Source organism: Rhea americana, unplaced genomic scaffold, assembly GCF_003343005.1.
Source record: "Rhea americana isolate MKP2758 unplaced genomic scaffold, rheAme1 scaffold_20, whole genome shotgun sequence".
NCBI classification, from domain to species: Eukaryota; Metazoa; Chordata; class Aves; order Rheiformes; family Rheidae; genus Rhea; species Rhea americana.
Genome location: NW_028186150.1, coordinates 5,701,222 through 5,729,136, shown reverse-complemented (window position 1 = coordinate 5,729,136; position 27,915 = coordinate 5,701,222). Strand labels below are relative to the sequence as shown.

Below are 27,915 nucleotides of genomic sequence, written 5' to 3'. Positions count from 1 at the left end.
GATTCATCAGAATGACAATTTTAATTAATAGACACAGCATACGGTACATTCCTTTCCAGCAGCAGCTCGTTTCTCTAACATTACTGGGGGGGGGGAGGGAAATAAGGCTAGTCCAGGGCAACCTGATACAACCATTTCCCTAATCAATTCTTTAAGATAGCATCTGTAAGTTTAAGAAACCATTGGTGCACAAAACATGGGATGTTTATTTAGCAAAATATCAAGAGCACGGTGAAACATGCTTTGTTACAATGGTAAAAATACACTCAGCCTTCAAGGCTGCCTTTTACACCAAGTCAGTTCTGAAACCATAAAATTCTCATTTGCAGCATGTTGTGCCTTAACATTATATTAAACAGGCTATCATTAGAGACGTGGTTACCAAGTTCATCTACTCAGCAGAGTATAAAGTGCACAAGAAAAATAAGTGCATTGAAATGAACCAAACAGTTAAGATTATGAGTAATTCCTGTTACACAGTACTTGCTTAAATTGGCAATCTCTCAGCCTATTTAGTAAAACACAGTACTGTTTTCAAGCGCTCAGAACCAGTGTCACAAATATATTAGAAATATCTTAACTGAACGTATGTATTTTTTACTCTTACCATCTCCCACACCGAAAGATGGCAGCATTCTGATGCAGCCTACACTGTTCCATACAGCAACATGCAAGGCAGCACCTTTAATTAATACCCTTTATCCCCCAGGTTCAAAATAAGCAGTAAGTACTGCAGAGATTTGTTCAGTTTTCCACTGAGTCTCAGTTTCTAAAATTGATTGGTGGAGTAGGGGCTGAGAGTTAAGAATAGGGGCGCAGTTTCTCTCCCCAGTTATAAAAAGGTACTTTATATTTTTACAGGCTGTCAGGAACTGTATTTTCTTTGTTTCCTTACTCATAGATTAAGGCCATTGTTAGCAATGTTTAAGAGCTGAACAATGAAGTAATCCTCTAAATGCTATTAATTTATGGTTAGACCTACCATTAAAAAAAAATACCCAAGAAATGAGAAGGAAGGTTCCCAAATGCACTAAAGAGAAGTTGGGTGCTTAGTCACTGGAATCATTGGGCATCACACTTAAGAGCAGGAGGTGCTTTAAAATGCAGGCTGTTTCGTCAAAAATAGCTTATTCAATTCCCCTACAATATATTCTGAAGTTTAAAAAGTTTATATGACTCCTGTATATAACTTATTTTACAGGTTTGCTGTCACAAGTGAAATAGCTTTCTGCCTGTATAACCCCTTCTAAGAAAGGAAACCAGAGTTAGGGTTAGTTTCCATAGCATTTTGCATACACTGTCCTATGCAGAAGCACATCACAGAGCAATACTTAGAAGCTTTTTGGATTAAAATGAAGAAAGACTCACTTGTCAAAACCAGTATTTACCCTACAGAAGACATTTCTGTCTTCTTAATAATAAACTGATCATATAACCATATACTGTTTGCAAAACTATGTACTGCTTTGCAATAATATAAAGTAGTACAAAATGCAGGTAGTATTTTACTGCCTGCATTTCAAAACACAGTATTAGTCAGTATTAGTGTGTGCAATAATACATTTAAATTCCCTCAGTTTTTTGTGTGCAAGTTCTCCACGTATACCACAGCAAGATTTCAAATGTCATCTTTTCCCTTTTCAATCGAAGGCCAAAAGCTTGGAGACAAGAAGCCAGAGAGACTGTTTACACCTACACATTAAAATTCACTTCTACTAATAGAATATGCAGTCCAAAAAAACATGGCCATCAGATGTTTGCAGTTGTGAAAAAGGATGGATTATATTTTGCTATAGGATTATTCATCCAGAAAACTTTAAAATGGTTGCCAAGCCCAACTCTCCCCCTCTGGTCATAGTAGCTCAAAGATTGTATCTCTGAGCTGAGAACAGGCAAGAAGTACGTACGCGTATAACTTACATCACCTTATAGGTGATGTGTGTGAAACTGCAGGAAAAGGGTACAAGAGCTGAACACAGCCCATACAAAAGTTAATGCACAGAGAAAACTACACAGAGGGAAGAAAAGGTCCACATCTTCAAAACTGGTGGTCTTCCTTTTAAACAGGTTTGTGCTTGTTCATTTTGTAAATCCTTTATACTTGCTTCCTGTTTGTAAGAGGGCACTGCTTTTCAATTACTGTACTGCTGAGAGTCACGTTGGGGCTAGAGGGATGAAGATATTGAACAATGTAACCTTGTAGGTAATGAGTTAGAAGTTTATTTTATATTTGAATTATTCTTGCCTTTTTTGTATTCTTGTCTTTTGCCTGTTTGCTTTACCTAAAAAKTTCACTTATGATATCTGGAGGCTGTGGCCAGACTTCCTCTTCAACATACAGACAAGGGGATGAGTCACCACACCATCTGCTGAGGTTGCATAAACGTTCTCTAGACCACTTTAACAAACACAGACTGGCCYAGCCAAGATGCACTCTTTACAATTATTCTTTTGGGGTTAATTTTCCCTAAGAGATGCTTCCACAGCATCACTGTCAGCAGACCTGAGCATTAGCAGCTTCTGTCCCCAAGCAGGACAGTACATGGCCAAGGAGGAGCCAATGGACAGTAACCCCTTCCACTGACGAGGACATTTACCGAAACTACCACCTAAAGCCTGTCTGAAGTTTTTCAAGAGCAGTCAAGAGCACTAAGTGGTAGTGAAACTAAAGAATCAGCAGTTTTACTGAGCAGCACAGACTATATTAATGAGGCAAGTGACCATAGAAGCCAGGAGACTACTAGAGGCAAAACAGTGAAACTTACTTTAAAAAGCTTCCTTGCTCCTGAGAGTGAAAAAATTAAGAGCATACTTCATCCAGCAGCCAATGGAAGAGACTAGTWCTCTCAGTACAGCTTTCCATTCTTTGAGCTGACAGGTTTAGTCCTTCAGGTATAATTTTCAAMTCTTGCCCTACACTGCCCTGTGGTAAAGTACATCCTCAAGAAGTATTTTAGGTTTTTCAAGAACCACAAAGTAACCACATTTTCTACAATGCAGGATCAGTCTCCATTGTCTTTAAAATAGCAGATCAAACTGGGTTTTCTTGTGTTACATTTTATGACCTTTCCTTCTAGAGACTTGATCCCGATGAGCAAGCCTTCAAAACATCTTGATGTTTCTTGAGTTGAAAATGTATAGCTTATCTATATGCAATTTATAACTTATTTGTACAATCAGATTTTCTGAGTGCACATGTTGCATGTTTGCTAATCAGTGCAGACAGAAGTATTTAACTGAAACTTTTTCATTGCAAACTGGCACCAATAGACTTCCACTTTTTTTTTTTTTTTTTTTTTTTTTTTTTAAACATTGATACAGTTCTCTTTGTTTTTCTGGTTAGTTTTCATTAGCTACTTGGTATCCAGTAAAATTCTGAACTATTTTCACTTCTGGTTTTATCTTTCCAGGCAAAGGTCTTGAATATTCATTAGTAATCCCAAAAATGAGGGGAGTATGTAATATTCTGTATTTTTTTCCCCCCAGTAGTAGCTTAACATACCATAAAAAAGTCAGTTTTGTTTTACTAAGGACTACAGTCCACTTCAGTAACATTCCCTGAGGCAAGCTGTATTTTGTTTTGTCCTCCCAGTGATTTGGATCTATTTGCTGTTCTGTTCCAGTCTGCTTTGTTTCTTTAAAAATATACAATTAGAAAAAGACATCTGTTAACTTGTATTTCTGTTTCAGTAATTATGCCTCCCCTCAATACCCTCTTTTTGCCCCCCTCAAAAAATCCTAAACAGATATGAAKTCTGTGTGCTTGATTTTCACAAGAAAGGAATTATATCTTTAAATGGATATTAATTTCTTTAAAATGTGAATGTGACTGAATGTAATGGAGTAGACTAATGGAAATAATATGCAATGAACAATTTAAAACTAAAGCAGAAGTTATTCTCTCCTGAAGGCAGTTAAATTATGGTGCTAGATGGATGGAGGATGCGATGGTGGCAGTGGTGCACAGGTGTTGGGGGGACCAGAAGAAATTCATCATCCTTGGTCCACAAAAATAAACCAAGTGAGAACACAGTATCTTTACATTCTTAAAGGACTAAGGAGTTTTCTCCTGATACAATTCCACTTATTTTCAAAAAAGTCTGTATATAATCAATGCACTTAACTTAAAGCTTTAAGTTTTAGTAACTTCATTTAAACTTTGTTTATAAAACAAACACACACAAGCACACTTCCTAGAGTGCAAAATGCTTAAATACTTCAATGACAAAACTCCACATGTAGTTTTTGGAACAGTAATCCTTTTTTCTCAGTCAGCTTCTTCCTTGTCTTCGCATCCATTGCCAGCAACGGCTGCATTACAACTAACCAAGGAGTACAGTAAATGCAACAGCAGAAATCTCTGTACTGTTACTTCAGTTTTCCAGAGACCATTGTTCATTTGTATAAACTCATGGTTGGACTCTGATACATGCACATATAAGCATCACAAAGCAGTCTTCGTGCACAGCCTTGGATTTTCCTGGAATCYAGTGAATGCAGTTCTTCTAGAGACATCTTTAGGTATTCACCAACTTCTGGACATGGAGTAACTTGTGGAATGTTAAAACCATTCTGACCTCCTTTTATACACAAGAGGAAAAACAAAAAAAGAAGCAGATTAGTATAGCATGTACATATATTTACTTAATATTGTACTTAATCATGACAATATCACCAATTCTTGAAAATGCCTTCTAAGAAATTTGCACCTGTCATTCTACACTACTGCAGGGTAAATTTCTGAAAACTAGCATTCAGCAAAAACTGCAGTTGCCAGAGTATCTTGTAGTATCTAAAAAATTCAAAGCAGTTAAGTCTAGTATAAGTCTTAGCCTTTAAATAATTACTTCATTATGTGTTCTAAATGGCACAAGAACTTCAAAGTATAAAAAAGTAACATGCCAAGCATAATTATTTGCTTTTCTAAAGAAACATAATTTCTCTGAAATATCCAACTGTTTAAGAAAAAACAGGGAATGTATTTAGTCTCTTATACAGGAGGTTTGCTCTGCAAGTTTGYACATTCTACGAGGTAAAACAAAACTCCACCAGAACAAGAACTTTGGGGTTTTTTTGTTAACACTGAAGTAAAACATTGAGTGACCTGAATATACGCTACACCTCAAACTTTTTAAATAAAGTGACAACTGGTAACAGTTGATGATTATTATAGGCCATAAGCATCTGTTCTAAGACAGAATTTGCTCCTGGCCAGTTTCCATGTTAAAAAAAAAAAAAAAAAAGCAAATTTAAATAGAAACATGGATATCAATGACACTGTTCCCTAGCAGAAACTTATTTTTAGCTTTTAGTATCTCACCAGCTAGAGAGAAATTTGTGACACAAAAACTAATTCCAGAAGGACAGATATCCACCAATTATCTCATATGATCTACATTCTTGAAATCAAGTATAATAGGCTTAAGTCATACATATTTCAAGCACTTCAGAACAAAGCTTGATAACCTTTTGGGTATAGGGAGATGACTGAGACCTTAATCCTGTGGCAGTTTCATCTTTAGCAGGAGGCAAGAATCTTCTCCACACCCCAAAGAAATCACAACACAGAGGGGCTCAAGAATTCTCCATATAAACAACTCTTACTACAAGTGACACTTGCATCTATTACTGTTTTTCTCAGGCACTAGAATTGAACATAGCGTCCTTRTTTCAGTGTTTAATGCAATAGTATCTAAGAGAACACTTGATATCTTGACAGTCCTATTATTACAGGGCAACAGTTTCCCACTGCTAACTCTAGAGATTTAAAGGAGTGGCAYTGATTTTGTTATTTCTTTTTATTCCAAAGACAACAGGTTCATTTAAGCAAAGCTACAGAAATAATATTTGCATGCTGATAATTGTGTACATCCACTGAAGTGTAGACTGAAAGTTCCYGAAACTGTATTTAAAATAAAATCTCTGTCAAACTTGCTAGGTATAGAAGAATGCACAAAGAGTACTGCTGGAAAATTCCTGCAGTTACTTTTGTACTTACTGAGGCATCTAGGTAGAATTCAGACCATGCAAATTAGGGGCTCCTACGAGATCAATATACTGAGGAAAGGCTGGGTCAGATTATAGTGTCCCTAGATCAAATACTTAAGTGATGTTAATATCTCCAAATTGGTTAAAAATAGGCACTGAAGTTTAAAATACAGGTAATACAGGTAAAACTTTAAAGGAAAATTAGTAAGAGAATAAATTAATGAGCTACCATCCCGATCTGCCATGCTGTCAAAGAAAAGCCAGGCAGAGTCATCCCTCCCATATTTAACAAAAGCGACGTAGTGGCTTGTTTCTATGCAGAGAACAGCGAACAACTCCATCTTCTGGTATGGGATGCAACCATGTCGCCAATCCCAGTCTGGCAGATCTTTAGGAAGTGACAATGGATTGAATTTATGACTCTGTCTCTTGGGATGAAGATGAACCTACAATTGAAGCAATATTTCAGAAGAAAAAAAACCCACACGATTATTTGTTTCAGTAGCAGACAAAGCTAAAGAGAATAGTACTGCCGAATTGAAGATTAACAGCATTAGAGAAGAAACTGCAACAACAGTAGCAAACATTTCTTTTTTCCCTACCAGCACAGTTCAATAATGCCCAGAAGAGTCAAATTTAAGGTCAGAAGAGAGGTCAGACTTAATGCAGCAATTTTCTGCTATGCTCAGACTTCAAAACAAGCCACGAGCATGACAGCTTCATGCAATTTACCAAACAGCTCTAAATGTCAAATGGTTGCATGTCATAAATTTATTGATTCAAACAAGGTAACATGTGTGCAAAATGGTGATTTAAAGCAAGCCACATGGAACACATTCCAAGCTGCTTGCTCTTACTACTTCTCCACTGTATTCTGTGCTAGATAAGGCAGTTGCCATGTCTATAGTAAAAAACTGATGAATGCATTGCAGGATCAAGTGGAAATCGTGATTTGTTGCTGAAGGCTACACTTTACTTGGCAGAGGCAATTATAGCAGCACTGGTGAGAAGGTCTCACTACAACYCTTATATCTTCCTTTTGATTATTACAGTACACACCATTTAGGTTAAACCCTACAAGACTAAAAGAGACAACTTACTTGGGTGTTGCAGGTTTTGCAGAACTGCTTGATTTTCCCAGCAGAAATATCAGTATCTTCATAGCATTCTCTGCACTCATACATAGCAAGCCCTCCGCATATACGGCACTGTCTGGGAGCTGCATTTTTAAACAGGGCATTAGTCTCCTGATTTGGGGGCTTTTTTTGTTTAAGGAGAGGAGTATAGAAAGGAGTGCAAACTATTACTTAACATGTGGGTAAAAAATCCTAGATTAAAAAAGCTTAAAAACAGATTGCCCAGTAAAGCAGAAATACCATCATATGACCTAACTTCTCCCCTAAGACAGAACATAGAATAAAAGAAATGGTTTAAATAATGAGTGAAAAATAAAACAACAAACATTAAGTTGTATCAACTAAATAAAACAAGTAAGAATATACTTTTCAAATCAAGTTAGTTCTCTCATCATACTGGTAATAGCTAGCTTAGCTTTTAAGTCTGTCAACATCAGCAAGCAAATAAATAGCATAAACTGGTGAAATTGCCATAACAGTGTTTCATGCCATAGCTTAGATGATTATTCTAACTAATCAATAATTTATTAACTCTTATCTCAAATATATAACTAGATATTTTGCCTTAGGTAATACAACAAAAGAAATAGAACTAGGCATTAATAAGGCCAATATAAACAAAGATGACATTTATAGTTGAAAACATTATCACTACATGCTTAAAATTCACACAATCTCAGATCTCTTCTGCTTTAAAAAAGTATTTTTCAACTAATGATTAAAAAAAAAAAAAGCTTAGAGACATGCAATGCAAACTGATGAAGACTAATGAAAATGAGTCAACATAAAATCCCTGTTAACCAACCTTGGTGCTAACCCTTGCTTTAAGTTTACTTATCTCCATTTAATGAATCATTTTGCTCAATTTTAACAACTCTGTCTTGAAATAACAAGTATAGTTTTATATAGACACAAAAGTTAAAGAAAAACATAATCAAGCAAATTACATTCTATACATTCTTCCAAATTACAGCTCTCAATTGACATGAGGAAGAGAATAGGAAGTTTACTGGTTATAATTCCTCCTCAGTTTAAGCCTCGTACTAGTGAAATAATAGAAAATGCAGCAGTACTTACTTCCACTGTGTAAGTCACTTTCAGCAACTCACTTTCATTATACATAACATGTTATACTTACTGTCTTCAAGTAAATCTGTTATATTTAATTCCAGAGAGGGAAAAATTTTGTTGAACATTTTGAAGTCTTTCCCAAATCGAGGCATCTGAATAATCAGGCAAGAAGGTGCCTACATAAAATGGCAGAATATAATGTAATGAGATGGATAGTTATCTAAAGTTATAGAGCTTTATAGGAAATGCTATGGCCACCTTCAAGCTACTTAGACTTCATGGCTCACTGACTTTAAAATTAGTGAGACAGTAAGCAAAATAAATTTGGATGTTTGAAACTAATCAAAACACACACCCAGGAGACTATCATCCAATTCTTTGTCAAATGTAATAAAGTCCAGTTRTGCTTGAGCTAAATTAGAGTTTTTCTGCTTAGCCAAAGGATACATGTCATTAAGGCAACTTTAAACTATTTTTATAATATAGGCAACCTGTACCACTGACCTACTACTTCATTACCAACATGTCTGCATTCTCTCTTCACACCAAATCCCATTTTCATCCCACTGCCAAATGGGTAAAAATCTAAGTATCATCATTTCTAGAATTAAGCTGTAAGATGCAAAGCAACAGCTGTCACCAACCTCTGCAAACTTCAAGTTGCTGTTAATGAAAGACCATTCCAGTAACTGCTGGATTGTTGGGACTCCAACTTTCTCATTTTTGTCCATGAAAATTTGATAGAAGTAACAGTCTTGTACCTTCTGACCTGCTGATCTAAAAACAAATTAAAAATTCAGATCCTGAAAGTCTACTCTAACAGCTATATTTTACCGGGAGAATAGTATTAGCTACCAGAAAATCTACTATACRTCCCCTGCATAGATCTTCTATATCCTACATACTATCCTCTCTACTTTGAAATACACTGAGAAATCCTCAGATGACAATGAAGCATTTAAGCGTGGATTCTCAAAGTGCAATGCACAAAGGTATTACTATTAATTTTTAGCCTATCCACACAGTTATTACAGGGAGAAAAAAAGCAGACTTCTGAATTACACTCAAAGCTATATACATGCACAGTACAGCATGTATCAAAATATATACCAACTTAGGTACTAAAAGCAAAATGAAGGAACAAAGGCCTTGGAGGCCAAGCTTTGCAAAACAAGGATTAAACATATCTAGAAGATAGTGCAGAAGTGACAAGTGAAACAGGAGGTATCTTTTCTTTCTTTTACTTCACTCCTTTTAACTCTGATTTGTCTCAGCAGCACCTGTTAACTACCTAAAACTATAAGTGTATTCTCACATGAAGACAACAGTACCCCAGCTGTTTTCATTGGCAGGGGGGAGTTGGGGCATTGGGGAGTCCATTAGCCACAATGGTTCTTCAGCTCATTGTACTTCAAAGAACTGAAGTGATGAAGTAATAACTGTGAGCGTCACAATATGGCAAGTTATTTTCTAAAGACCTGTCCTATATAGGCTCAATTATACCCTTAAAGCTGTTGAGGTGTTTTGTTTTCATAAAATTAACRGTGGCCAACAAACAGACTTCTGTCTAGGCAGAGATGGCAACAGAGTTCTCGATTCATGATATGCCTTGATCTCTCGCCTCTTCAAACTTATTCAAAATTTCTCTACATAAGTACCACAGACAACAGCCACAGTAGACCTAAATTATGTCTGCATAGCGGACTGCAGTACTGTGGAGAGACACTAGTTAGTTCCGAGTGCTGTTTCTGGAGTTCACATTCCCATATCTCTGAGCAGCCCAACAGTTCATGAACACTGCATATATACTACAGCAACACATAATTAATAAAATTCCTATCATGACTGAAAAACTATAGGGAAATAACTGGTAACATTGCTGATGTCACTGAATGTGTCAGGGACATGGGCAGTGCAGGTATCAGCAAGCAGAACAGCAGTGGGCAACAATCTCCTTATCTGTTACAGCTCCATTGCCTGAGTTTAAGCAATTGAACCTTTTTAGCACTACAGTAAGAACAAARGCATATATAAATGCCAGTATCTTTTATTTTGAATAAAGAAAGAAAAAAAAAGCTCAACTAAGGTAAACCATTCAAATATTTTTTTTAAGACATGAGGAAACATAAGTTGGAGTCTATCACTTAAAACACTGTTTCAGAAATTTCTGCAGTTTGCCCCAAAATAGCTATAAACTGTAGGCCATAATACAAAGTGCTGTAGGGTCCTCTTTCACACACCCCTCTTGAGCATTGCTAATAGGAAAGAACAAGGGCTCTCAGGTAGACAGCACGAGGGTAAGGGATCTTTGTCCAGTCCTTGTGACCATTTTCATGAGCTTTTGCAACAGACAACTAGCAGGACAAAACCACCAACAGTAAGCAAAATTATCAGGTTTATTGATTTAACTTTACTGCATCAAATCTTATTAGCAAGTCAAAGGTGCTCTAAGGGCTGTCTCAACATGGAAGGCAGCAGCTCCTCCCTCCCCATCAGCCTCCACAGATAGATAAATTCACTTCTAAGAGTTCCACAACAACAAAAAAATCACCTTATTTTCAACAGGGGCTCAACTCTTAAAATATGGTGAAATAAGATATTCAAAAATTCTTCTGGATCTGGGAAAAAATAAAGTTTTGTTAGCATGTAAAAACAGTCTTTAATACAGATTTAAAAAGGCAATATTATTTTAATGATAAGCTTTATGTTAAAATGAAAAATAAGTGTTTTATTTTTACAGCTTCAGTAACACTGTAAGGTTATGACAACCTATGAGCTTTTTCATGACACAAATCTTCATTTAATCTTTTAGAGTCAAATAGCTCTAATAAAAGATACAGCTTTAATGTGTAACAAAGCTTGCCAGTAAAGGTTAAAAAGATGTTCTGTATTTCAGAGAAAWCACTTGGTACCACAGAATTTTTCCAGAAGAAAGAGCACTCAAAATAAAACAGCAGAATGGCAGAGTAGACTTAAGGAGTAGTGACAGTAGCCCTTATAGGAAAATAAGCTGTATTACAAAATTCATCTATACTAGAGACTAAGCGCTGAGAACGTAGCAAACACTAGCTTCCCAGAGGTCTATTCTCCATAACACAATGTTTTCTGGCATATTTCTCTTTCTGCCACTAACTGCAATAAATATTGGTTTCTAGCATTTAGCATTTACAAAGAGCCTAGTGTTCTCCCAGACAAAAAAGAAATAGCTACATAACACAATGATAATTAATCATATGCAGAAGATCAAAAGGTTGGCATTTAGTTTTTCTAATGTGACTTACACTAGCTTATTTCTTAAAACACTACACAGACATTGYGATGAAATGTGGTGGTGGGAAGTTCATTCCTCGGAGAACAAAGTGACATTCTGAAAGAGGACAAAGTCCCCAACTTTATCAGTGTCTTCATTTCTGAAACGAAGCCTTAGATCTCCCCTACATAYTAGAAGGGAGTTTCCTTTTTCAGAGGCAGTGAAAGGTTGTCATTGCAGAAACTGTTAGRCTAGGGTTCCTAAACACACCTAAGGCAGTAGAAAAGAGCTTTTTACTACCCAGTGTTCATTCCGGTCTCTGGTAGGGAGATTATTGCTACAAAGAAATATTTGCATGTTTTATATTAGAATAATATAGAAAAGTATTTAAGTTACTTCACAGTATAATTCTTACAAATCCCAAAGAAAGGAAAACCTCCCAGGTACCTTTTTCTTCTGAAGTGAATCCTGATGCAGCCTCAACTTTTTCAAGTATTTTCCTCAGTTTCATTATTTTTGTAGCACAGACATATCCATATCTAAAATAAATGATTCAATAAGCTATTAACAAGTTTCTAATCAAGTCAGAAGAGGGGAAAAAAAAACCCTAGTCAAACGTTGAAACAAGCTCTCTGATCCTTCTTTAATTGAGAACAGAGCTATGTATTGACTCCCTGTATTCAACCTGACTCATTGTTTTCCAAGTGCACCACCACAAATTAAGAGTAGCACTCAGGGTTCTTGCAAAAATTTCAAGAACTTTTTTTAAAAAACACTTACCAGAAGGATAACTATTTTCTGATTAGTCAGCTACATAATTACTCGTTTTTGCATTTTCACACAAACATGCACTGCTTAATGTATCATTTTCAGAATGACAGGTATTACAGTAGGACTGCAGAAGTCATTAAAAAGTCAACATTTGAGATACAGAACTGTATTGCTGACCTGAGAAACTGAAGTTTTAGCATTCAATCTTTTCCCCTAAAACTTTAGAGAAAGGGCAGAGAAAGTTTTAAACATGGCAGAAAGGTAGGAAAAGTAAGACTTTGTCTTCCTTGAGATTTCTGCTACTCTGTGTATCCTACTGTCTGTATCACAGAAACCTGAAATACAGTAGGTAGCATACAGAGATCCTTATGAACGGTTCAAAAGCCAGCATTTATTCCAAGAATCAGAAGAGAAACTTGATAAATTGTTCATTGACAGTCTACAATTTCAGTTCTACAACCATTAACTGCAAGTTTTTAAAAAATAAGCTGAAGTAACATAATATGCATTTTTGCCATATTTCCTTTGTTCACTGTGCCTAAAAAAATAAAACTCATGTTAAGTTTAATAAAAATGTTTTGGCTACTTGCATTCCCTACGCAAAAATTAAAGTTTCTTTAAATGCCCTTCCAAATCTAACAACTCCTGCAACTCCACATAAGATAACCCAAGCACTTTTCTTGTCAAAAACATTGAAAGCATGTTCCTCCACAACATCCATATTTACATGACAACTTCTATTTATCAATGCTTTCGTACTCATACCTATACAGATTTTATAATCACTTCATGCTGACTCCATTCACAAATAACAAACGCTAATTCACAAATAACAAACGCTAATAAAAATATTTAAACATTAAAAATGAATAATTACTTCTAACCACATTAAGTTTACCACTAACAACTAAAAATACTCCAAAAAATTAACAGTTGAGCAGCTGCAGCTAGGGAAATTCAGATTGGTGAAAAGAACGCATACSCAGCAGGATTTATCATAAAATTTATATTAGACTAGAGACTAGCTTTTTGTCTTTCACTTACATTCTAAGAGGATTCACGATCTCCGTCCGCAACAGCTCTTGAGTCTCACTATAATACTCTACATCATTTTTTTCCTTAGGTCTGAGTAACACTGTGTCTAGAACGGAGCTAAAAGAAAACAGGCTGCAAAGAAAAAAGGTTATTTTGATTCTAAAAGATAGAACCAGATGCCTGAGCAGTGTAAGACAAACCAACTAAAGCCACAGGAAAACCAAAGATTTAAACAAGCTCAGAAAGAGATTATAGACAGAGGACAACACAGTTGTATGAGAGCAMAGGTCCATTAACTCTGTATCCTTTCTCCAGTAGCAGACAAAAGCAAATGTCCAGGCAGGACTAAGAACAAGTATAAGAGMTACTTCTGCCACAGTACACTCATCCTGAAACCACTTGCAGCTCTGGGACTCCCTCAGTCAAAAAGCATAYAGATACCTAAGATCAGTACGGTTTGGACACTGGGAAGATCGATTAGCACTTCACATTAGCCAGCACATAAACTCATTGAAATTGAAGAAGTTAAATACCAAAAATTACAATGCTTGACTTTGTAAAATGCACAGTAATAATAAAGACAGTCATTACAACTAAAGATTATGTTCTGCATTTCTAGCATCCCCCCCTCTCACCCATACGTTCGGATACTACTATACAAATAATGAACTTACCAGAATAAGGTAGAGTCTAAGTAACAGGAGTTGTAATGACCCTGGATACCCTTCTTCTTTCCAATCATTGTCTCTAAACCTTCTTTTTCCATTTTTGGAGGAGTGTTTTCTTCTACCACTTCACTTAAGTATCCTCCAAAGGCTGAAATGTTTTTTGAAAAAAAACACTTTAAAGCCTCAAACTTTATCCTCTTAAGATTTTCCTATTACTTTTTTATGGCTAAGTGTTGTCTTAGTGAAAAGCATTCCTTCTCTGGACTAGAATGGCATTTATTGTAACAGACWCTCTCTCTCTTTAAAAAAATAGGGCCTTAAATTCCACTGACAAGGCACATAAGATTACTTTTGAAACCACRAAGCACTGAAGTAGGCTTTATCTATCACGAACCAAGTTCTCCTATTTAAGTGCTCTGTTTACACCACCTTACAAGTACAGAGAAACTTTTCTTTGCTGTTGACAGGAGCCCAAAAATCTAAAACATTTAAGTCAATCTAAAACTATTCATGTTTTCCATCACTAACCTCCACAACTGTAGACTYCTCTATTTTAATATTTAGAAAAAAGATCATCTGACATTATAGAAAAATAACTGCCTTTGTCTCTGAAATTCCAATTATGTAATGCTGGAGTTGCACTAGCATTTTTGGCAAAACTGCTTTACCCCTTCTACAGTAAAAAGATGTAGAGCATAAGAAACCCTTTAATTCCATAAAATTTAAATATATGAACATTTTCTTGTTTTAAAGTATAAGTAATTCAGAGAAGTATTATGTTCTATACAAACTGATCTAYTCAATCTCATTTAAGCAATATCTGTACAGGTTTCCAAGCATTCAATATTAAGTRCATAAGGCAGCAATAATTCAAACTAAAACCCATGTCAGTTCCCAACTGATAAATAAGAACAAACTTGATACCTAGAGAGTTGCAGCGTTCAATCTGGTTGGAAACTGGCTGCAGTGAGGCAAACCTGGAATCTGGCCTGCAGCTTTTGAGTTTAACAAAAAGAGCTTTCTTTGGAGCACAAGTGAAGTATCGAGTTCCTTTAAACGTTCCATCTGTACAACCTGCACATTCATCTTCCTGAAAAATGAAAGTGATAATTCATTATTTTTCTCATTATGGAGTTCTAGAAAGATGTTTGATAAAGTAGCTACCCATAAATCATCCTTCAGTTATTCTGAAGTTTGATATACAGTGTTCCTGCAACTTACTATACGAGGTTTCAGCTGAGGTGTTCTTTAGCTTGTTTTATTGAGAAGACTGAGACATTTCTTCACATGTATTTTTCCCTCCATACAAAATAAAAAAACACTTAAATTTTTGCATAAGAGGAAACTTGTAGGGGGTGGGAGAGGACAGTGAGAATTACACCTGGTCAATTTTAAGAATCTAACTAAGCTAGTCAGTTTCCCCAGATCCTCTGTAGAGTTAGAAAGAACATGCACAACTGGACATCATTTAGGGTTTAAATAAAATCATCAAGCTTTGGGCAGAGTGAGTATTTCCAGCATAATTTAGTCTGCACAGAAACACTGCCTGCTTCAAAGCACRCAATACATACACCAAGAAAAGGTAATACAACTTAAGTCTGAAAAACAAGTTATTTAACAATTGAGATTTTAGAACAGAAGTGCAATACAGGCAAGTTCAAGGCCCAAATTTAACATGTACAACCCATAAATACAATCTCAGAATGCCTATGTCAAATTATAGTTTGATCTTCATCTTAAAGAGGATCAGGATTCTTTGTACCAATAGAAATCCCAGTCATATCTCACTTACTTTACTAAAGATGTTTGTTGTTTTACATAAAAACCTACACAGCTTCAGCTAGAATTTTACTGAAAGCTATCCCAGAATAAAAAAAATTGTACATCTCTAACTGCATACAAAGGAAATTAATATAACTGATAGCCATTCACAACTGGGGAAGAAATCACCATAAAGTAAATTTCAGTTCATAACAGCAATTCCTCTTTGTAGCAGCTACAAATTTACAAGTGGCCTATAAAAACACAAAAACATGTCTGTCAGTACCAAGATTACTACCACTGATTACAGASATCACTGTTACCTCACTGAGTGTGCATGTTTGCTATGTGAGAAAGCAGGGGGACAGGAAGAAGCCCCACACACTAAGGACTATTAGAGCAGGGACGTTTTATACAGATCCAGTTCACAGAGTCTTTGTAAGGGGAAAGCAATGGATATAGTTGAACACTTTTTTCAACAAACATCTTTATAAACTGAGTAAAGGTCACTTCTTCAAAGCAATTAAAGTAACTACTTCTACAAATTCAATTACTCTTTCTGACACAAGTCCATCTTAGAATAAGGCCTGTGCAGCCACAAAAGTTAAAGCTCATTTAAAGTTCTACCTAGGTTATAAGCAGATCATAAGACAATCTGTTTAGACAGACTCTTTCAGACTTTTGCAGAGTATACAGACTCTAATACCCAGGTACAAAACTAAGGACACAGGTAATTAATAAAATTGACTTTTCAGATTATATTTACCAGTTCTAGTCCAGCTAATACTTCGTTTACTCCGGGGGGCTGGCCAATCCAGCGAATTACTCCATAGAAAGGAGGATTTTCTTTAACTTCAGCCAGCGAACCTGCTTCAAGACCATGCGAGTTACTGATAGGACCTGCTGTTGATGGACTCTCCTGGTTAGCTGTAGTATTTACATCACCAATGACTGACTGAACAGATAAAGAGAGAGGACTGTGTCCAATACTACCATTAGTACTCGAGGTTTTTGTCAAACTAAAAGGGAGGGAGTGAAATCTGTTTTCTGTAGACACAGAGTTTGTTAARGGTGGCTGCAGAGGTGGTGAAGAATGCCCAAATCCTGGAGAAGAATCAGTGAGCGATTTTGCAGGGTCTTCAGCAACTGTTAAAARAAAAAAGTTAACTAAATTTTTTTCCCCGCTAGCAAAGGGGACACTCAGCTGCCAAACAATAAATGTATCTGCAACTACAAGCCAGATCAAATGTAACAGGTATCCTGGCTAGGATCTAGTAAACAGTGGGGAACATAAATGAAGATGTTTGCACAGGGCAACACTAGAGACACAGGCTGCCTGACTGAGGCAACACAACTGTAGCCCAGTTGCTTTCACGACAACAGATGGAAACAAACAGCACAGAAAAAGGAGCACTGTTGGACATGGCCAGCACGCTGGAAAACCCTCTAGACATGAGATTTCCCAGGGAAATACTTTCTGTTCCTTCTGGTGAAACAGGGGAACTCTGACCCACCTGCCTTCGAGACAGCAGTTCCTTTTTTTTTTTTTTTTTTTTTTTTAACTCAGTCAAAATCACAGATCTAAGTGAAGATGCAAGCAGCCCTTGTGGAACAGTCATCCTGAAGCAGCATAATTCCACTAGTGGTTACTTAGGAAACCAAGAAGCAAAGAGAATAGTTCTTCTAACACAAGTTGTGAGATACTAGCCAGAAACTACGGGAAGGTTTAGATCAAAATCAGATTTTTCTTTTTATTTTAATCTCATGCCAAAATTTGTGTTTGAACACAAGCTAATAACTCCCAAGGATTATTACTGTAACAGGCAAAATCTAGTGAAAAATCAGTGGTGTGAGTCAAGAAAGGACTTGGCTCCCAACTTAGAGATGAGTAATTGCTTGCAGACTTGAGATGAAATTGGAAGAGTGCTTATTCCCCGGCTGATATCACAGGATACTTTGGTTCTAGCACAAGGAATCCGTCAGTACCCATAGAGAATAAAGGATTTAAATAAGTCATGACTAATACAGTGCTTGATAAATGAGATCACAACTAGATGTACTAGCACAAATGTTTATCTTCTCTCATCTCTCTAGATGGTCTGTAATAGACAACTGGGATTTACAGAGCAAGTAGCCTCTACTTCATTACCTTTTCTTCCCATACTGCTTTATAAACTGAAGTTAGTATCTAAAAATTACAATAAAAAACAGAAAAAAACTCTTCAGTTTCACATTCCTTTCTAAAATGGATACTTTCCCTGTTCCCTTTAAATATTATTAAAATAAACTAATTTTTAAATAAGTTCTAAGATCAACATTTTTTTAGGCAACTAAAACCAATTTAACACCCCCCTTTTTAAGGCTCCTGGGATGACTTATGTTTCTATGGTAAATTAATATTACTACAATCTAGAATTTGCTCCCCTCAGCCACTGAGCCAACTAGCCACACTTTGGCAAAGCTAACCAGCAGAAAGAAACACTACATTGGATCTGGAAGCAAATCAACGTTTACTGATTCTTTGGGCACATATACCTGTGCTTCCACATAAGAATTCTGTTATTCAAAGTTATTTTAAAGAAATGACTTTTACAAAAAAACTACTGAAAAAACCCAACATACGATTAGCCATTTTCTTTTCCTCCAGACTGATCAGTTGGCATGGCAGAATATTAAAATTCCCTTAGATCTGTAATATTAACTACAAGACAATCCAAAAGATAATCACACTGTACACTTGGAAGGAAGACTTACATTCCCTGTAGCTAAGCAGTGTCCTTTAACTTTTCGTTTGCCTGCAAGACACAGACATCCCCACATAGCTTCACATATGTTTCCAAGAAAGTAATCTACTAAAAGGATAAAACCAACAGGTCTGTCAATTAAGACAGACTATGTTTTCATGGGGTTCCATGATGCAATGTCTTCTGCTAAGAAGCTACATTCCAACTGCTTTTAATTTAAATTCCTTTTTGCTTTATTTAAAGAACATAAATACTTTTTTGAAATAAAATGCATGTCTACATAAAAGACTATCATCTCTTATTACCTTCATCAATATACCATGGAGGTTTTGTTTTCATTTGAGGTTGAGAATCAACTGATGAGCCATTTAATGTGTAGAAGACTTCAGATCTGTTTCTATTCCCAGGTTCAGAGGTAGATCCTAGAAAACAAAGCATGTTTTACTGAAGATATATATCTACATTTATAAAAGGCTAGTTAGGGTCATATTTCATAATATAAATTTATTAATGTACTTCGAATCAGACAGAACTGCCTTTGCACAAGACAGCAAGCCTTACATCAAAGCTAACACAGTTCTAAGCTTGCAACAAGGTAGCAGATTATCCTAAAACTAGTTAATTCTCCAAACTGACATTTCAAGTCAGGAATCTGAAAAACAACACAGAAAATACCCTTTAAGTGTTAAATTCTTATTAGTATAAATTATGGGGATAAAGCAGTTTGAAATGCAGTTGAAAGTAAGTATCTTTTTAACTTTGTTGTTAAGACAAAGTGTTTCAGAGTAATCAAACTACAGACCCAACTACACACAGCTGTGTGTGTCAACATGTAACCATAGTTACTTCAGCAAAGACCATCTCTGTCAATGCTCAATGTCAGAATGGAACCAAGGTTTACACAATATTACTGTCATTAGTATTCTATAACCCAAAATAGCCACTAGTAAAAGGAGAACACACTGATGGGGGGGTTATTATTATTGTTTTCTTTCCAGTTCCTTCTTCATGAACATGAAGATATTTTGAGTAGTCTTGACTTCTGTTTGTACTTTAACAGAATCTGAAAACTAACAGGTTCATAATGAAAAAAGGAAGTACTTGCTAATATTCTGAGCTTTCACTACCTCACAGAGAAATTTAACTTGCTATGTTACAGAAGGTATAAAGTGATAGAAAATACAAGGCCACAGTTTTATTCAAACAACAAATCTGTTATCTGACCTGTCTAAAGAAAACTACTTCTCATACATACCTGCAGCTTTTGGCTTACTGTGGTTGAACAAGCTTTTGTCACCACCACCTCTTGAGGTATAGGCAAGCTTGGGAGGTCTCCTGTCCTGCGACACAGTTTCTAGGACGTGGTATACGAATAAAGTATTAGTTTTTCTCTTCTCTGCCTTACCATGTCAGAGAAATTTTGCTTGAAATTTAACTGGATCTGGTATGGCAAGTTTCAAAAGAGAGTGAGGCAAAATCCTCTCTGGTACAWAACCAACACTCTCGAAATAGGAAATGCTTCCATTGCATCAGCAACTACTTTACTTTGAAGGCTACCTAAATTTCTTGAAATGAACAAACTAAATAGACTGACTACAGGTTCTTCAATGTACCTTTATGCTTCCCATACTGGAAACAAAAGCATGAAGTTCTGATTTTTTCCCCAAACACAATTACAGCAAATGCTCTTTTCCCCAATAACACAGGAGCCCCATGAATTCTCCAGAGAAAAGAGAACCCAAGAATATGCCTCTCAGCTAAAACAAACAGGTGAGAGATACAAAATGAAAATTACAGAAGAACTGAGCATATGTAACATTTCACACTGCATCTTTAGTCTGACTGTATTAAGAAAGCAGAGTTGGCCAGAAGAGAGACAAGGCAATCACTACAGATTACACACGCTACAAAGCTGCACTCAGCATTAGCCCATGATTCCAAACAGAACTCAAACAAAAATTTTACATGAATTTTTCTTCAAAGAAGAATCACAGAATTACTTATTTTATAGCTACCTAAGGACTTTGGGCCAAACGACCTAGACAAATCTTTATAGCTGTGCCTTTTTCAAAGCACCCATGTGTAACAGAAGAACTGTACTGATTACGAGTTAACACGATTCAGTGAGTATTTCTCAATAGAAAATTTGCGCACAGTCTTTTTATAGATTTCTCAGAAACAGTTTTCAAGTGTTTACTCTTTCAAATGCATACTGTCACTAAGCTGCATAGAATGCATAAATAATATTATCAAAATGTTTACATCTCAACCACAGAAGAGAGCTTTCCAATCCAAGATATGTAAATTCACTGAATAAATGTAACAACATTCAAGAGTAAGATTCCTGCTGCAGACACTCACATATTCAGGCACACTGGTATTCCGAATACTATACGATATGCCATTATATACTGTTCTATATTAAATCCTTCCCCCTAGTAATATTGTGTCTGAGAGAAAGAGGAAGCTGAAGAGAAATATCAAAAACATAGAAGGTGAAACTAGTTCAAGTGAATTTAAGATGATATAATCCCACAGCATTCTTTTAGTCATGTAACATGCCTAGGTTGAGATGTTCCAAGCATGTTTTCCAGTCAAGAAAATAGAGAATACCTGGTATAACATCATTAATATGCAAAAGGAGTGTACTTTCAACACTTGCAAAACTGCACAGCTGTATTCCGTTATATCTTCCATCCCAGTTTCCAATAGGATTATCCTAAAAATAATTAAAAGAAATCTCGCATGTTTCCCAAGAAAAAAATTTGCCTCTTACAGAATGCACATATTCAACTCAGAAACGTGTTTGACCAATGGTCAAGAAACAGGAAATGAACAGTGACTTTTTCCCTGTAACAAAACTTTGTATTCAGAACAGTCAGGCATTATAATCCTTTAAAAAATGCAAAAATATAAGCCTAAAAAAAACTTCCTACTTCAACAAGCATTCCTCTAATAAAATACATCATTTATATGCAAGTTTGAACAGTTCCAGTGTGTTATCTAACTACTACAACCAAGAAAATGAAAGCATCCAATCTACAAAAAACAAAGAACAAAAAACAACGCACACACCTTCAACTACCAAGAATTTGCAAGTAGTTCATTTTAAAAGTTCTGAGGCTGCTAGAAATAATTTTAAATGGCAATTAAATTTCACATTTTCTAGAAAGATTAGATGTTACTCTTAAAGTTCAGCATCTTTTACAATAAAGTCATACGAACTGAACAGTTCCATGAAGAAAAAAAGCTAAAAGCAAATATAAAGAAAAAAGATTCCAGCCTTTAAAAAAAATAGACAAGACAAAGCCAGGCTCACAAGACAAACATTCAACTCTAATACTTGAAGACTGATATCTAACATTGCAAGTAGCTCAGTGGAGGCTCCTCAAAGTAACCAGAGTACTTCTAAGCTGTCAGCATTAAATAGGATACTATTTGCCTGAGGTCAAAAACAATTATCATGGGGTATTTTTGAACACAAGTCTTTATTTCCCATTTTTATGTCAGCCTCCACTGAAGTAGCTTGTGAATAATGTCTCTTCTTCTATATTGCATGTAATTTACTAGCTAACACACATGCAAAAAATKATTAAAGTCAGATTTTCTTACCATGTCCACTCCAACAACGTATCCTAAACTTTCGTTTCCTGGTAAGACATCACAGAATATAACTGTCCCATACTCTATACTCTCTCCTATCTTCAGAGAAACCCTAGAGTTGATCTCCAGAGGAGGAAGTTCTACCTGCATTGTGTCAACTGGAGCTGCATAATCACTTTCCAGTTCATTGTCATCATCTTCCACCAGCTCCAGTTTGTCCAAAGCAACAAAAACCCCACAATCCTCATCACATCTGAAAAGCTGCTTGCCTTGGTACTGTCCATCAGTAAAGCCTTGGCCACGACCTTCTTCCTAAGTGTCAGAGGGAGAAGAAAACCCAGTGTATTTCGTGCAAAATCAGGTTAGTACAAAAACAGTAGCATAATACTTTGTTTTGGAGAAATCACAATAAGAATTTGCCTGACAAATTACCATCAGAGATTAAGTCAGAATTTGTGGCAAAAATACATGTTGTCCATCTTAGGTGAACAAATAAGACACCGTTAGATGAGAAAGCAGCTACAGGCAGAAGGCTTTTTCCATCCCCTCTTAGAGAGGCATGCTTTCTTTAGCTGCAGTCTTGCTTCCATCATCTAATATTGCCAGATCAAGGCAAGACTTCTTCATAMTAGACATGAATCCTAAGCATGCAAAAATACCTCTGAGATGCCACATAGAGAAGAGATTTTCAGAAGTGCTCAGGCCTGATATTCCCTAAGGTTCTTAGTGGAAACTGCTGAGAATTTGCCTAACATTTAAAGAGTACTATGAAAAATATAGTGCTAATGCAGGAGTGGCACTCTCCTAAATCTAACCCTGTATGTTTGGAACAGACCAGACATTAACCTTCACAGGAACACACAACAGCMCCATCCTCTAATCTTAGCTAGTTGTCATTTGATCTCCAGGGCCTTAYAAAAAGCAGTAAACCTAATCTCTAAACCTACGTTTACAGATGATATCCTGTACATGCATTGTTGCCAGATGTAGGGAAAACCAAAATACTCAACTCCTTTGCTTAAAAGGGATCTGAGAGTCCGAGTACTTGTCATGCTCAAAGGGATGAGAATATTTGTGAAAAGAATAAAGATTACACAGTTTTAAGGAGTGACAATGTTTATATAATTTATTATAACTACCTGTCCAAATAAAACTATTTTTTTATCTTATAAAATATATATCATGTTCTCTATGAGCAATAAACTTACCAGTAGCTCTACTCCAAAGTATATCCCTGTTAGGGATCTTTCTTGCAACAAGGGTCCTCTGAAGCGAACAACTCCAGGAAATTTCTCTTCTCCTGACCTCAGCTGTACTCTAACAGCTGAGCCAATATCTATTTGGACACCTTTAGTTAACCTGTTTTTGCTCTTAAACAGGCTGTATCTTTCCTCACAGTTAGTAATGGCCAAAAGTAGCTCAGCCAATTTTTCATTTATTTCTGTAACATCCTTCTCATCCACAAACAGGATTGCATGAGGTTGTTCCAGAATCTTTAATCCAACCTGCAGTTTCTTGCCTTTACAAGGAATATTTCTGGAGTGCCCCATAGAAGAACGGTCTTGAAAAAACTGGCCTATGCTACCTTTCGGCACTTTCAAGAGCTTTTGAGTCTGTTTGTCTATGACACTGCATTCTTGGAGAAGCAAGTAAAAGATACGCTCTTCCCAGTAGGAGGAACTTGCTTTTTCTTGACTCCATAAACCCGAATTCATTGTGATTAAAACTTTAAAAGTTGTGTAGATGCTTCCAAGTAGAAGGAAAAAAAAAAACAAAGCAGATGTTGAATTTTAAAACAAAATTTTAAAAAATTCTACTGGAGGGTCCAGTCTTTAATGGTTCAGTATTCATTTTGAAAAGAACCAAATCCAGAGCAGAAAGCCTAGGATAAACAAAAATAAAGTTAATATTAAGTTGAGGGAACTACAGTTAGATCTAAGTAGAACAGCAAATCACTTAAACATAGTGGTGCTATGACCAGCACCACTCATATACAGTAAAAATACTTCAGTGAGATCTGAGACAGTGAATACAGTCTCATAACAGCCAAAATTCTGCAGATCATGCACACATCCATTCCTACTTATTATTGCTATGGGTTTTTTTTAATTTTCTGTTTCTAGTTCCTTGAAGCAAGGGCCTATGGAAAAACTGTAATGAACTGTAAGGAAATGGAACAATCACATGTAAGTGAAAAGGAAAGAAACTTCATTTCAGAGGAACAGAAAAAAATATTCTCCTTGAGTTTACAAACAGTATTCTATGAAAGCTACCCAGTACAAAGATCTTTTCTCATCTTTAACAACCATCCATTTCTGTCAAAGTGTACAGCATCTCTCATCATAGGCATATCATTTTAGCACACTAAAGTAGAAAACTGTGTCCATGTAATAGAGGATCAGAAAATGGAAAGTTAAGAACCTGAAACAGTCAGTTCTTTAAATAACAGAAATTGTTTATTGCTAACTTGAATAATCTAAATATGAAAAAAATGTATCTGCACTGCAACATCCAATTCTGAAAACAAGTCCAGAAGCTTTCTTTTTTACCATTTTAGAATGATAATTCATTYCAACAGTGTAGGAAATGCATCAACTTCTGTTATATAAATACTCTGGAAGAAATTATTTTAGTAAAAATTACAGGTCACAATCAATAAACAAGAACAAGTTGAAAATATTTCATTGCACATGGTAGCAGATATGCAAGAGGGGAAAAATAACCTTACAGTATACAGCATACTGGATATGAATAAAAATGTGTATGAATAAAAATTTACAGTACTTTAACAGGGTTTGTTCATTTTTCCTTAGATAAGACAGGAAAGGGTACCACACAAACTAAGAATATATGCTCAGCTGAGTTGTMCTGTTACTACCTTGTATTCAGTTAAAGGAAGAGAATTTCAGCAATTACTGATGGTTTTATCTTCAGTATATAAAAAGCAAGTACTTTGTCTTTTGCCTCTTCTTGTTACCCTCTTCTCCAAAATCTTTTCTTTGACAGCATTCAGTCATGCTGCAAATCTTTTGCTAGTCTTTCTACTTAGCTTGCCCAACCTTCAGAAGCTATTGGGAAGCAAAGGAAGTCAGTCATATTGTAATTATTTTCATCTCTTGTTTAAAAGAGTATTTAACAAAGTTCTTTCCTCAAAGAAAAGTAGTAACAGCTTCAGAGGATTTAGAATTTAAGAAAAGTTACATTTTTCAACCACTAGGAATTCAAACATTCCTATGCTGAACTGCTAAGCCTCCTACTTACACCCTTGTACAATGTAGCCATTCAAATCCTAAGTATGCAGGCATTTCATCTTCACAGATATTACACATGGGCATCAGTGTCATCACACTAATGCCGCAACAACTTGTTGAAGCTATGTCCTTTGAAGTGTTTGCATTTTCAAAAAAAATCACATCTGAGACACAGCATCTGGACAGTTTCAGACCTCCTTAAGATAAAGTCTGGTAAACAGACTGTCAAACTGTTTTCAAGTTTAAAAGTATTTTCTTCAGTTTTATTTTAGACACACACAATCATCAAGAAAGATAAAGTACATACAGACTGTCCAACATCAGTATCAGACTGAAATAATACTCTATACTGGAGTTGAGAAGAACACAACAGATCTATTTATTTTTTCCCTCTGAAGGAGGCACATTTAAGTGACTATAAGCTTTCATATGTCTAAGATATTAAGAATCAAGTTTCATCCACTATTTCCCTCTCCTTGCTTTTTCCCAACACTGGGGGGGGTGGGGAGGAGGAGAAGGGGGTGGCTGTAATATATTGTAAGATACTGTCCTGTTCTTCACAGTTGCCTTTTATGTTCTCACCTTTCAAAAGCACTTAACTTCCCATTTTGCAAGCCTTCCACAAAGTTAATCAACTTCCAACACAYTGCAAACTTAAATACCTCTGACATTACAGGGGTCACAGCCTTACCCACTTCACTTGTGGAAACAATTCATTTACATCTGAGAAAGTATGAATGAAGGCAAGCTATTAATAGAGAATCTGTTCAAGAATTTAAACAAAAAAGAAAGATGAATACATCAAGTGAAGCTTTCTTTGTAACTATTAAAAAAAACATAGTCTGCTTGCTGGTCCACTGCTGCAATGTTACATAATCTTAAKGTGTTTAAAACTTTTTTTTAAATTGAATTGGTTATACTGCAGGTAAAGTACATTCAGACCCCTAAATAAAAAATACACCTTTGTCAGATTAAGGCCAGACCCACTGTTAGGCCTCARTATGAATTAATTTGGAACTAACAAATTATAGTTAGCGGCAAGTTGTGCATTACACTGCACAACATAACAGCAACTATAAAGCCTCCTGCACACCTGCAAGTGCTAACCACCTTCTCAGACCAGCAAGCATTAGTCAGTTCACTTACATTGTTCTACCACACCTACTACCTGAAACATTTTTATGTCCAAAAGATTTGGGGAAACAACAGGCAAAAGGCTTAGAACTATGACTACAACACTGGATATTTTCAAAAGTGTCAGACATAGGCCACGACAAACTGCCCAGCTTCAAAGCTTCCCTAGCTTCCCTTTTTGCCCTGCCTGAGTCAYTGCCAACAGGGAGGGTCATCTCACCATGAAGAGGTTTGTTCTGAAACACGAGAACTTGGTGTCTACCCTGCAATAGCCTTGTATGAACCAAACAGATGTTTGAACCAGCTATCAAGTTTCAACATGAACATGTAACTCCATAGCCTTGATTCAGAACATAAAGAGGCCAGAATAACCTGTTCAAATTGTTTCTTGTAAGCTTTTCCCTTTAAATACTAAGTTTTAAAGGACTGAAGAGTAAAGCAATATTCTTAAATAATCCAAACAAACATTTTCAAAGGGATAAAGGTAAACTAGCAACAAGTAAATACAGCTGCAGTTTAAGGTATACAGAATTACATCACTGAAACAGAAGTCAAGAGTGGAAAAAACAGAAATTCTTTCTTTAAGTACAAGTTAAAATATTATCTGTTATAAATGTGTGCACATTAGTATCACGTTTAAAATGATGCAGTTAAATGCAATTAAAAGCTCTATCAATGCCAATTAATTTTGAGTTTTGCAAAGCTTTAGCATTTTGATAAAAATACTCTAGAGTAAACAATTATCAACTGCCAAAAGATTACTCTGGCATTACTAAATTTTGTTAAGTATATGCAATCAGCGGTTGTTCTGCTGACAACCTTTTTGGCAACGCTACAACAAACTGCAAGTATCTGTATTATGAAACGAAAACCAAAGTATATTAGCTTTGTTCAGTAACGAACAGCAGTGTTTAATGAAAAGAGTGATGTATCTGATCATTTCCTGACAAGGTAACATGGGACACACAATCTACCTGCAAGCCACAGTGGTCAACACAAAGCTAAGTTTTCGGAAACACTGTTTCTTCCCCCTCGGATTTTCAGAATTTCCCGTACTCCTCCAAACGTTTCTGACCAGGAGACGAAAGCTCCGAATCACTTTTTAAGGAAGAAACGGCGGGAGTTAACGCGGCACCGCAGGGGATTCACGGCAGGGCCCGAGCTGCTCCCCACACACACACACACCGCGCGGCGCGGCAGAGCCTCAGCGCGGCCCGCGGGCTGCCGCCGCCCGGTGCGGCGCGGCTCCCGGGCTGGGCCTCTGCCGCCACCCGCGCCCCGGGCGGCCGCCTCGCTCCTACCTGACGCCGCCGAGCAAGGCGCCGGGGCGGCGGAGGCGCCGCGGCCCCTCACTCACCTCCGCATCGCCGGCCCGGCTCTCGGCCCTCCCGTGGGACTCCCCGGACCCGCCTCACGCCCCCGCGGCGCCCGGCGCGGCGGCCCGGCCCGCACCCCGCGCCCTCATCGCCGTCACCGCTGCCCGCCGCCTCGGCCTGCGACACG

General features: G+C 36.6%; 1 protein-coding gene across 5 annotated transcripts; it reads right to left on the bottom strand.

Annotated features, from left to right (window-relative positions):
* CYLD (CYLD lysine 63 deubiquitinase) lies at positions 1–27,908 on the bottom strand. Of its 5 annotated transcripts, none has more exons than XM_085303842.1 (17): positions 27,770–27,908; positions 23,236–23,909; positions 22,037–22,339; positions 21,038–21,143; positions 19,680–19,778; positions 18,730–18,846; positions 16,447–16,826; positions 14,844–15,009; positions 13,926–14,067; positions 13,261–13,383; positions 11,893–11,984; positions 10,747–10,813; positions 8,840–8,972; positions 8,263–8,371; positions 7,089–7,207; positions 6,218–6,434; positions 1–4,580 (listed from the first exon to the last, which is right to left on the bottom strand). In XM_085303842.1, the coding sequence occupies exons 2-17, from the start codon at positions 23,740–23,742 to the stop codon at positions 4,396–4,398; spliced, it is 2,865 nt and encodes a 954-aa protein (XP_085159968.1). In that variant the 5' UTR covers positions 23,743–23,909; positions 27,770–27,908; the 3' UTR covers positions 1–4,395. The 5 variants fall into 5 exon arrangements, with proteins under 5 accessions (XP_085159968.1, XP_085159970.1, XP_085159969.1 ...); XM_085303844.1 differs by having other exon boundaries at positions 22,172–22,339; XM_085303843.1 differs by having other exon boundaries at positions 27,714–27,785.
* Between the last annotated feature and the right edge of the window lie 7 nt (positions 27,909–27,915).